Source organism: Heteronotia binoei, chromosome 1, assembly GCF_032191835.1.
Source record: "Heteronotia binoei isolate CCM8104 ecotype False Entrance Well chromosome 1, APGP_CSIRO_Hbin_v1, whole genome shotgun sequence".
NCBI lineage: Eukaryota > Metazoa > Chordata > Lepidosauria > Squamata > Gekkonidae > Heteronotia > Heteronotia binoei.
In genome coordinates, this window is record NC_083223.1 from 270609910 (window position 1) to 270622012 (window position 12103).

General features: G+C 48.6%; 1 protein-coding gene across 2 annotated transcripts; it reads left to right on the top strand.

The window, feature by feature from the left end:
* The first annotated feature begins 7678 nt into the window (after window positions 1-7678).
* LOC132588469 (growth factor receptor-bound protein 2-like) lies at window positions 7679-11885 on the top strand. 2 transcript variants are annotated; one of them, XM_060260867.1, is made up of 2 exons: window positions 7679-7831; window positions 11100-11885. In XM_060260867.1, exon 2 carries the CDS (start codon window positions 11176-11178, stop codon window positions 11827-11829), a length of 654 nt encoding a protein of 217 aa, XP_060116850.1. In that variant the 5' UTR covers window positions 7679-7831; window positions 11100-11175; the 3' UTR covers window positions 11830-11885. The 2 variants fall into 2 exon arrangements, with proteins under 2 accessions (XP_060116850.1, XP_060116857.1); XM_060260874.1 differs by lacking the exon at window positions 7679-7831 and having other exon boundaries at window positions 11176-11351; window positions 11475-11885.
* The last annotated feature ends 218 nt before the right edge of the window (window positions 11886-12103 follow it).

Genomic DNA, 12103 nt, shown 5'->3' on the forward strand with positions numbered 1-12103 from the left:
TAATAATTCCCAGCATGGCATTGGCCTTTTTTATTGCAAACGCACACTGTCTTGACACTTTCAGTGAGTTATCTATCATGACCCCAAGATCTCTCTCTTGATCAGTCTCTGCCAGTTCACACCCCATCAACTTGTATTTGTAGCTGGGATTCTTAGCCCCAATGTGCATTACTTTGCACTTGGCCACATTGAACCGCATCTGCCACGTTGACGCCCACTCACCCAGCCTCAACAGATCCCTTTGGAGTTCCTCACAATCCTCTCTGGTTCTCACCACCCTGAACAATTTAGTGTCATCCGCAAACTTGGCCACTTCACTGCTCACTCCCAACTCTAAATCATTTATGAACAAGTTAAAGAGCATGGGACCCAGTACCGAGCCCTGCGGCACCCCACTGCTTACCGTCCTCCACTGCGAAGACTGCCCATTTATACTCACTCTCTGCTTCCTATTACTCAGCCAGTTTTTGATCCACAAGAGGACCTGTCCTTTTACTCCATGATTCTCAAGCTTTCTAAGGAGCCTTTGATGAGGAACTTTATCAAAAGCTTTCTGGAAGTCAAGGTAAACAACATCTATCGGGTCTCCTTTGTCCACATGTTTGTTCACCCCCTCAAAGAAATGCAACAGGTTAGTGAGGCAAGATCTTCCCTTGCAGAACCCATGCTGAGTCTTCCTCAATAGTTCCGCAGGGACAGTTCCGCAGGGCCTGCAAGACCTTCCTCTTCAGACTGGCTTTCGCTGATGAAAATGGAAATTGCGAAGGAAACCGCCATCAGAAAAAATAAACATAGCATTAGCACTTTTAAAAATTAATCAATTTAATTTTAAAACTTAACCAGATTTTAATTAAATGCTTATAATGTTTAATGTAATTTTATTCATTTGTATAATTTAACCCTGAACTATTTTGTTAGCTGCCCTGAGCCTGCTCCGGCGGGGAGGGCGGGATACAAATAAAATTTGTTGTTTGTTAAAACTGTCCCCCTTACTATTTATAATAACGTTGGAATTTCTCCTTAAAAGTATAAGAGAAGATCATGGAATTAAAGGAACTGGAGTTAAGGATGAAAAATACAAAATTCAAGCATTTGCAGATGATGTCTTACTCATAGTAGAAGATCCTATGCATTCAATTGACCATATTAAGAAGAGACTTGAACAGTTTGGGGCAGTATCGGGCTTTAAAGTGAATAGGAACAAAACTCAATTTCTAACGCAAAATTTAACAAAGGAACAAATTACATGCCTGGAGAATAAGTCAGGTTTCAGGTGCGATAAGAAAGTGAAATATCTGGGCATATGTGTGACAAGTGATTTGAGAACACTGCAAAAAGATAACTACGATAAAATTTTAAAGGAAATCCAGGCAGACCTGAACAGATGGAAAAATTTGCAAATCTCTTTGTTGGGAAGAGTAGCCTCTATTAAAATGAACATATTACCTAGAATACTTTTTCTCTTCCAGATGATTCCTATCTCGCTCCCCCAAACTTTTTTCCAACAGTTGGATAAGATGATATCGGCCTTTATTTGGCAAAACAAAAAGCCAAGAATAAAACTTAAAATTTTGCAAGACAGCAAACTAAGAGGCGGTTTAGCCCTGCCAGAGTGGAGAACTTACTACAAAGCTTGTTGCCTTGTCTGGGCTAGGGAATGGCTACTTCTGGAGAATAAAAGATTACTTGTGCTAGAGGGAGCAGGCTTAGTTAAAGGCTGGCATTCATATGTATGGTACCAGACCCCCCTCGAGAACAATATTTTTTTTCGACATGTAGTTAGGAAACCGATTTTTAAGATATGGACCGAAATAAAAAGAATATTCTATACTCAAGTCCCTCTCTGGGTATCCCCTGTAGAAGCATCTCTGCATCCTAATGTTTATTGTTGGGATACCAACTATAATTATAGTGTTTTGTTAGATGCCACCCAAAATTTGATCTTAGATGACAATATTAAACTGGACTGGTGGACAAAAACACAAGTTAATTCTAGATTTCAGACAGATAAAAAAATGGGGTTCTTTAAAAAACGGAATGACTTTGACATGATAATATATGATAAGCAGAAACTCATTTCCAGAATATATAATTGGTTGTTAATGAATAAAATGCAAGATGAATTGGTCAAAGAGAGTTGGATTAGGTGGCTGAAGGATTTCGGATACAATATTGAGTTGGAAGAATGGGAAAATATTTGGAAACAGAATCTCCAATTAACTTTAGCATCTGAATTTAAGGAAAATCTGTATAAAATGGCCTGTAGATGGCATTTAACCCCGGAGAGGCTGGCCAAGATTTATCCAAGCTACTCTAACAAATGCTGGAAATGTGGGAAGGTGAAAGGAACCCTGTATCATATCTGGTGGCAGTGTACCTACGCCAAAAAATATTGGGCCCTAATTAATATTTGGAGCCAGAAAATCTTTAAAATAAGACTTTCGCATACACCTGAATTTTATCTGTTAAGTATAGTAAAGAAAAATCTCCCCAAATTTGAGAAAAAACTTTGGGTACATATTGTTACCGTAGCTAGAATTCTATACGCCATGTATTGGAAGGTTGCAAAAATTCCAGAAAGGGATGAATTTGTGCAAAAGCTATTTGAGGCAGCAGAGCTAGATATGCTAACAATGAAACTGAGAGGACAGTCCTACTCGGCTTGTAAAAGGATTTGGAATCCGCTGTATCTATGGATAAAAAGTATGGGAATTGAAATGAGGAACTTGAATCTATGTTTTGGTAGTTCCCCATAAAGTCTTGGTGGTGGGTGGGAAATGGTGTTGGGGGTGTTGTAATGTGTTGTATTGTTGCAATAATTTGTTATGGCAAGCATTTTTTGTACTGTAAATAAGCTTTAATAAACTGTTTTATTGCCAAAAAAAAGAAAGAAAGAAAGAAAGAAAGAAAGAAAGAAAGAAAGAAAGAAAGAAAGAAAGAAAGAAAGAAAGAAAAAAATTCCCATAACTCACTTCTGAAAGGAGACTTCAGTGGACCTATTTCTCTATGAATCTGTCCAGAAATTTCTCCCTTGTCCACTTTCTGTACCCCATGCATAATTTCACAGACCGTTTCTATCATGTCCCTCATCTTGGAAAACATGAGAGGTGCTGGAAGATTGGAAGCAGGCAAATGTTGTCCCCCTCTTCAAGAAGGGGGGAAAGGAGGATCCAGGTAACTACGAACCCGTCAGCTTGATGTCTATACCTGGATGTCATGGGTGCTGGGGACCCTGCAGAAGAAGCTGAGCCTGCAGAAGAAACTGTGCCCCTGCCACCGGCACCAGTGCCCCTGCCTCCTACTGGGGAAGATCCAAGCCCCCCTGCCTCGCCCTCTCGGGTGGCTCATGTGCGTGACCGCCTTCGTCAGGACCTCAGGGATCGGAGGAGGGCGGCACGCTCACGAGCAAGACGCTCCCTGAGCCCTGAGTTTTGAAAGGATTCTGGCCCTTCTAGGAGTGAGGATGCTTGAGTCTCAGCAGGATCCCGGCCGCCCTCTGAGTCAGCAATTAGTCCAAATGGGCAACAGACAGCAGAGGGCTATATAGCTGTGGGCTTTGGGAGAAGGCTTTGTGGAAGCAACTAGTCTCTTACCTGACGTTCTAGCATCCACTTCGGCTTCTGGACCCCCCTGACTACGGCTCCTGGACCTCTGACCTGCGATACCTGGACTGGGATTCAGCATTGGTGTATTGGACCCTCGTTGCTCCCCAGCTACAGACCTTGGACTGCCCCCGGACTTCGCCTGACCTAGCCTCAGCTCGTGACACTGGAAAAGTTTTAGAACAAATCATCAGTCAGTCAGTCCTGGAACATTTAGAAAGGATGGCTGCGATCACTCAAAGCCAGCATTAGTTTTTCAAGAACAAGTCACGTCAGACTAACCTGATCTCTTTTTTTTTTTTGAGAAACTGACTACCTTGCTGGATCAGGAGAATGCTTAGATATAGTTTATCTTGATATCAGGAAGGCTTTTGATAAAGTTCCACAAACTGTCCTTGTTGACAAATTGGTAACATGTGGTTAGGAACCTGTTACCGTTAGGTATATATATATATATATATATATATATATATATATATATATATATATATATATAATGAAGGTAGAATGCCAGCAGGGGGTTGGGGGCTTTCCAGTGTTTTGCACTGAGTGTCACATGTATGACTATCTGCCCAAAGGACAGAAGTCTTGGGTGTGTGCTCGATGCAAGGAGCTCCTGGTCCTCAGGAAACGAGTTCATACCCTTGAGGCCGAGGTGACTGCCCTGGAGAAGCAGAGACAGTCAGTTAGGCACTTGGGGAAGACTCTCGGGGGCGTATTAGATGAGCCCCGCTCTGAATGTAGCAGCCCCGTTGCTGCCAGAGAGCGTGAGGGTCGAGACGGAACAGGGCACCGTGCTGAGGATAAGGGGAATGCGCCCTCAGAAGGGACCTCTTCTTCGGTTGGTGAGCAGGAATCCTTTCGCACCAAGGAACCATCCCTGGGCAGGGGGAGAGGGGGTGGGGTTGGTAGTTTGGTGAGAACCAGTTTGGTGTAGTGGTTAAGTGCGCGGACTCTTATCTGGGAGAACCAGGTTTGATTCCCCACTCCTCCACTTGCACCTGCTAGCATGGCCTTGGATCAGCCATAGCTCTGGCAGAGGTTGTCCTTGAAAGGGCAGCTGCTGTGAGAGCCCTCTCCAGCCGCACCCACCTCACAGGGTATCTGTTGTGGGGGAGGAAGGTAAAGGAGATTGTGAGCCGCTCTGAGACTCTTCGGAGTGGAGGGCGGGATATAAATCCAATATCTTCTTCTTCTTCCTGAGCTAAGACAAAAAAGTGTGAGCCAAGGCTGAGGAGAGCCAGTTCGGTGCAGTGGATAAGTGTGCGGACTCTTATCTGGGAGAACCGGGTTTGATTCCCCACTCCTCCACTTGCACCTGCTGAGATGGCCTTGGGTCAGCCATAGTTTCCGCAGAAGCTGTCCTTGAAAGGGTAGCAGCTGTAAAAGCACTCTCAGCCCCACCTACCTCACAGGCTGTTTGTTGTTGGGGGGGGGGGGGAGGTGGAGGAGATTGTGAGCACTCTGAGACTCAGAGTATAGGGTGGGATATAAATCCAAAATCTACTTCTTCTAAAAATCTGTGAGCCAGCTCATGCCAACTCAGTAGGGTTGCCAATCCCCAGGTGGGGGCAGGGTATCCCTCTGTTTGGAGGCCCTCCTCCGCTTCAGGGTCGTCAGAAAGCGGGGGGAGGGGAGGGAAAAGTCTGCTGGGAACTCTATTATTCCCTAAGGAGATTTATTCCCTTAGAAAATCATGGAGAATTGATCCGCGGGTATCTGGGGCCCTGGGGGGGGCGTGTTTTTTGGGGTAGAGGCACCAAATTTTCAGTATAGCATCTAGTTTCTCTCCCCAAAATACCCCCTCAAGTTTCAAAAAGATTGGACCAGCGGGTCCAATTCTACGAGCCCCCAAAGAAAGTGCCCTTCTCTTTCATTATTTCCTATGGAAGGAAGGAATTGAAAAGGTATGCTGTCCCTTTCAATGTGAGGGCCAGAGCTCCCTTTGGAGTTCAATTCTGCTTGTCACAGGCTTGATCTTGGCTCCACCCCCAAAGTCTCCTGGCTCCACCCCCAAAGTCCCCAGATATTTCTTGAATTGGACTTGGCAACCCCATCACTCAGCTTACAGGGAACACCGCTGGCAACTCCATCTAGGGAAAGAGCCTCTCGCCTCGCCTCCCTGCGCTGCAGAAGCTGCAAGCCCAGCCAGGAGACAGGGCCTGAATTTCCCCTCTCCTGTTTCCCCCACTCCCGTCGAAACCCCCCCAGCTCCGCCTCTCCTCTCCACTCGCGATGCGCCCAGGGCACATCTACGGCTCTCCAGCTCGCCTCCATGCGCCATGCGCCCCCGGAGGGCCACAAAAGCACCCACTTCTCGTGCACCCGCACGGTCTCCCCCCCCCCCCCATCCCAGCCCCAGATATATGTCTCGCCCCACCTGGGGATCGGGCAGGGCCCAGAGCGTCTTCGAGCCGCGGCACCCCTCGAGGCTCGGAGGGAGTCTTGGAGAGATGACCTCCAGGAAAGACCCCCCTCCTCCGACCAAGCTCTCTCGCTCTCCCCACCCCAAAGCGGGCAGGGGGCGGGAGGTGCAAAAGATTCCCTCGACGACCGCGTGCAAAGGGGGAAAAAAATGCTATCCAAGAATATAAAAGGCGATTTTGCGACTGCGTTTGTTCCAGCGGCCTTCGATGCCTTGCAGAAACTTCGGCACCCCAAATCCAAAGTAGGAGAACGCGGGGAAAAAACTCTGAATTCAAAGTTAAAAAGGGGCGGGAGGCGCAAAAGACCTCCTCTGCGAAGCGAGGGATGCGCCCCCCCCCCCCAGGATCCCGTGCAAAGGTGGTGGTGGGTGGGAGGGAAATGCTATCCAGGAATTTAAAAAGTGATTTTGCGACTGGGTTTGTTCCAGCTGCTCTCGATGCCTTGCCGAATCTTCAGTACTCTTGAATCCAAAGTAGGAGAATGCAGAAAAGAGAAAACTCTCAATCCAAAGTAAAAAAGGGGCGGGAGCTGCAAAAGACCTCCTCCGTGAACCGAGGGATGCGCCCCCCCTCCCCAAGGACACCATGCAAAGGGGGGGGGGATTGCTATCCAGGAATTTAAAAAGTGATTTCGCGACTGCGTTTGTTCCAGCGGCTCTCGATGCCTTGCAGAATCTTCAGTACTCTTAAATCCAAAGCAGGAGAACGCAGAAAAGAGAACACCTTCGAAACCCAAATGAAACTGAACATAAAGAGAAGCCATGTTGGATCAGGCCAATGGCCCATCCAGTCCAACACTCTGTGTCACACAGTGGCATAAATTTATACACACACACACAGTGGCTAATAGACAATGATGGACCTCTGCTCCATATTTTTATCTAAACCCCTCTTGAAGGTGGCCATGCTTGTGGCCGCCACCACCTCCTGTGGCAGTGAGTTCCACATGTTAATCACCCTTCGGGTGAAGAAGTACTTCCTTTTATCCGTTTTAACCTGTCTGCTCAGCAATTTCCTGGAATGCCCACGAGTTCTTGTATTGTGAGAAAGGGAGAAAAGGACCTCTTTCTCTACTTTCTCCATCCCATGCATTATCTTGTCAACCTCTATCGTGTCACCCCGCAGTCGGCGTTTCTCCAAGCTAAAGAGCTCCAAGCGTGAAACCTTTCTTCATAGGGAAAGTGCTCCAGCCCTTTAACATAAGAGAAGCCACGTTGGATCAGGCCAATGGCCCATCCAGTCCAACACTCTGTGTCACACAGGGGCCAAAAAAACCTGTCAGATCTCCAGAACCAAAGTAGTAGGAGGAAAAACAGAAAAGAGAACGCTCGACATCCAAAGTTAGGAGAGAGCGCCGTCTCGTTTGGCTTTGGAAGTTGTTGCAACACTTCAGCCGCATTCAGGGTAGCTCCAAAGGAGCCACCGGTCCTCGCGCGCGTGTGTCCCAGGACAACTGTTAACTGCCGTGGTGCCGTCCTCCCGGCGTGGCCTGGAGACAGCCAGCGTTCCCGGCGTGACTATAACAGAAGGCGCACGCGCGCGCGCGAGGGACCCCGGCAGCCCCAGGCCATCCTCAGGGCCCGCGCGCTCCTCTGACTAGCTGCGCACGCGCGCCGACCTTGGGGCAGAAGAGCGCGAAGCGGCACGTGTGGAGGACAAGTGGGCGAAGGCGGCGGGGAAGAGGGCGAAGGGGGCTGGTCGTCGTCGTCAGTTTCGAGGGCGTCTCCTTTCCTCGGCCGGCGGGAAGCAGCTCTCCCTGGAGGAGGAGGGCCCTGCAGCTTCCAAAAGCTGAGGCTGGCTCCGGTAAGGGAGGCTTTGCAGAAGAGGGGACGGTTGTCGCATCGGTGGCCCTCTGAAGCAGCAAGCGAGCTGGGGCCAGGAAGAGGGTTGCAAGTCCCCAGGTGGGGACTGGGGATCCGCGGCTTTGGAGGCCTTCGCCCTCTTTTGGAAAAGAATTCTTTGGAGTCATCCTTAGGAACAGTGTTTCTGTTTGGGACTTTATGCTCTCTATGCGACTTATGGTTTCGGAATGACATTTGGATGTTTTTGCGCAATATAATATATAGATTTTCGTAAATTTGTCGAATTGTATTCTTGACACAATTGTTTTTAGATTTCTGTTTATATTGTGTTGCCATTGTTTACTCTGCTCTGTAGTTTTGGTCTGTCTCCTTCCCTCTTTGCAATTGTCCCACACTGGAATGGCTCCAGGGGTCACTCTTTGACCCATTGGGAAATACAAGAGGTACACCTGAGGTTTTACCAGTAAGCCACATACCTTGACTGGACCATTTCTGTTCCCTAAGAACATAAGAGAAGCCATGTTAGATCAGGCCAATGGCCCATCCAGTCCAACATTCTGTGTCACACAGCAGCCAAATACACACACATACACACACACACACACTGTGGCTAATAGCCACTGATGGACCTCTGCTCCATATTTTTATCTAAACCCCTCTTGAAGGTGGCTATGCTTGTGGCCGCCACCACCTCCTGGGGCAGTGAATTCCACATGTTAATCACCCTTTGGGTGAAGAAGGGCTTCCTTTTATCCGTTTTAACCTGTCTGCTCAGCAATTTCATCGAGTGCCCACGAGTTCTTGTATTGTGAGAAAGGGAGAAAAGTACATGTTTCTCTACTTTCTCCATCCCATGTATTATCTTGTAAACCTCTATCATGTCACCCCGCAGTCAACGTTTCTCCAAGCTAAAGAGCCCCAAGTGTTTCAACCTTTCTTCATAGGGAAAGTGTTCCAGCCCTTTAATCATTCTAGTTGCCCTTTTCTGGACTTTCTCCAATGCTATAATATCCTTTTTGAGGTGCGGCGACCACATCACTAGCTTTGCAAGCTCAGCCCCAGCACATCCCATGTGGGTTTTTGTGTGTGTGTGTGTGGGGGGGGTATGTGAAGCCTGGGGGAGACTGTCATGGATACTGTGGTATTCTGAGATTTCTTTGGTAGGTCTACATGAAACAGAGCCGATTTGGTGTAGTGGTTAAGTCCGTGGATTCTTATCTGGGAGATCTGATTCCCCACTCCTCCACTTGCAGCTGCTGAAATGGCTTTGGGTCAGCCATAGCTCTCGCAGAGCTGTCCTCGAAAGGGCAGCTTCTGTCAGAGCTCTCTCAGCCCCACCAACCTCACAGGGTGTCTGTTGTGGGGGAGAAAGATAAAGGAGATTGTGAGCCACTCTTGAGGTTCAGAATGAGGGAACACTGGTCAGGGATATGTGGGATATGCAGATGAGTTATGCAAACCGGTTGCTCTAATGAGCTCCGGCACCTTGTTTTCTACAAAATGACCCCTGCCCCTTAGTGACACTAGAAGGGGACCTGGTCACTGAGCCAACAGCTAGTATTGGAGGAATGCATTTCCCCTCTAGCTCCTCAAACACGGTCTACACCTATATTCATTATCCCTGAAGGGGTTCATATTGCAAAGTCAGATGAGGGTACTGCTGCTCAAGGGCGGAATTCTAGCAGGAGCTCCTTTGCATATTAAGCCACACACCCCTGATGAAGTCAATCCTCCAAGAGCTTACAAAAAAGAGGACGCTTCCGTCCTTGACCCACTCCAGTCCGGCTTTTGCCCGGGTCATGGGACAGAGACGGTGTTGGTTGCCCTGGTACCTGGTACCTTCAACGAGAGACGGTGTTGGTTGCCCTGGTACCTTCAATGGCATCTGGATCGGGGTGGCTCGGCAGTGCTGATGTTGTTGGACCTATCGGCTGCGTTCGATACGGTTGACCATCGGTTACTGACCTGCCGCCTCGCCGACGCGGGGATCCAGGGGTTGGCCTTACAGTGGTTTTCCTCTTTCCTCGAAGGTCGGGGACAAAGGGTCGCGATTGGGGGTGAGCTATCCCGGAGGCGCACACTTGATTGCGGAGTGCCTCAGGGGGCGGTTCTCTCCCTGATGTTATTTAACATCTATATGCGTCCCCTTGCCCAGATCGCCCGAAGGTATGGGCTGGGTTGCCATCAGTATGCTGATGACACCCAGCTCTATCTGCTTATTCTGCGCCCCAGAAAATTTAGACCAGGCGCTACAGGCTGTGGCTGGGTGGCTCAGACTGAGCGGGCTGAGGCTAAATCCAGCGAAGACAGAGGTCCTTTGCTTGGGTCGTCGGGGTCCGGGGAGGGAAATCCCCCTGCCAGCTTTTTACGGTGCGCCATTGATAGTGGCGAACAGGGTCAAAAGCCTGGGGGTACTATTGGAGCCCTCCTTAATGATGGAGGCTCAGATAGCAGCCACTGCCAAGTCCGCATTTTTTCATCTTAGGCGGGCAAGGCAGCTGACCCCCTTCCTGGAGTGCGACGATCTAGCAACAGTGATCCATGCCACGATCACCTCGAGGTTGGACTACTGCAATGCTTTCTACATGGGGCTGCCTTTGTGTCGAACTCGGAAGTTGCAGCTAGTGCAGAATGCCTCGGCCCGGCTGCTGTTGGGGCTCCCAAGAAGGGAGCACATCTGGCCGGGGCTCCAGGATCTGCACTGGCTGCCAATAACCTACCGAGTCCGGTACAAGGTGCTGGTTATTACCTTTAAAGCCGTATATGGCCTAGGACCTGCCTACCTGAAGGGCCGTCTCTCCCCACATGTTCCCCAGAGAGTACTGAGATCGGGAACTCAAAACCTCGTTATCCCCGGGCCAAAAGAAGCCCGCTTAAAATCTACCAGGGACAGGACCTTCTCTGTTATGGCCCCTTCCTGGTGGAACCAGCTGCCGGAAGAGGTGAGGGCTCTGCGGGACGTTGCTCAGTTCCGCAGGGCCTGTAAGACAACCCTCTTCCGGCTGGCTTATAACTAACCGGCACAAGAAAGTGTAGTTCTATTAGACTTCTGTTGCTCTTAATGTTTTAAATATTTTAACTGTATTAAATACCTAAACTTAATTTATGTGGGACTTTATGCTGTAAGCCGCCCTGAGCCACTTGGTGGGAAGGGCGGGATATAAATCATAAAATAAATAAATAAAGGAGCTCTGGCTAGAATTTCACCCCTGCTGCTGCTTATGATCATATACCCTTCGAATGAAATGTTTTTTCCTGGTCTTTCACAGCTTGAACTGGGACTACCCAGAGAAGGATTCAGGGTGAGCCTTTCCTACCCACCCTCCGCCTTTTCTGTCCACGAGCATGGAAGCCGTTGCAAAATACGATTTCGGAGCCACCGCAGACGATGAGCTCAGCTTCAAACAGGGAGATATCCTTAAGGTTCTGGATAAAGAATGCGATGTCAATTGGTACAAGGCAGAACTCGATGGCAAAGATGGCTTCGTTCCCAAAAACTACGCTGAAATGAAACCGCATCCGTGGTTTTTTGGGGAGATCCCCCGAGCCAAGGCAGAAAAAGTGTTAGGCCAACAGAGACAAGACGGTGCCTTCCTCCTCCGGGTGTGTGAGACCGTACCTGGGGACTTCTCCCTTTCTGTCAGATGTGGAAGCGAAGTGCAACACTTTAAGGTGTTTCGAGACAGGGCTGGCAAATATTTCCTCTGGGCGCTCAGGTTCAGTTCACTGAACGAGCTAGTACGCCATTACAGAGCGACCTCCGTCTCCAGGAATCGGCAGATATTCCTCAGGGACATGGAGCAGGTGTCTCCAGAACCCCCGTATGTTCAGGCTCTGTTTGATTTTGCCCCGCAAGAGGAAGATGAGCTGGGCTTTCGGCGAGGAGACTTTATCCAGGTCCTTGACAATGCTGACCCCAACTGGTGGAAGGGAGCCTGTCGCGGACAAACAGGCACGTTTCCGCGCAACTACGTGACCCTGGTGAAGCAGAACATCTAGAGCGGCTTATTAGAAATTATTTCAGGAACAAGAGAGAAAAAAAATATCCACTCAAAGGTTAGCCTGTGATCTTTTTTTTTAAAGCGTTCCATTGGACTGCAAGAAGATCAAATCAGTCAGTCCTAAAGGAAATCAACCCCGAGTCTCTGGTTCTAATATATGTTGTAGCATATGAATAAATATGAAGTGGCAGGAACTCTTTTGCATATTAGGCCACACCCCCTGATGTAGCCAATCCTCCAAGAGTTTACAGGGCTCTTCGTACAGGGCCTAC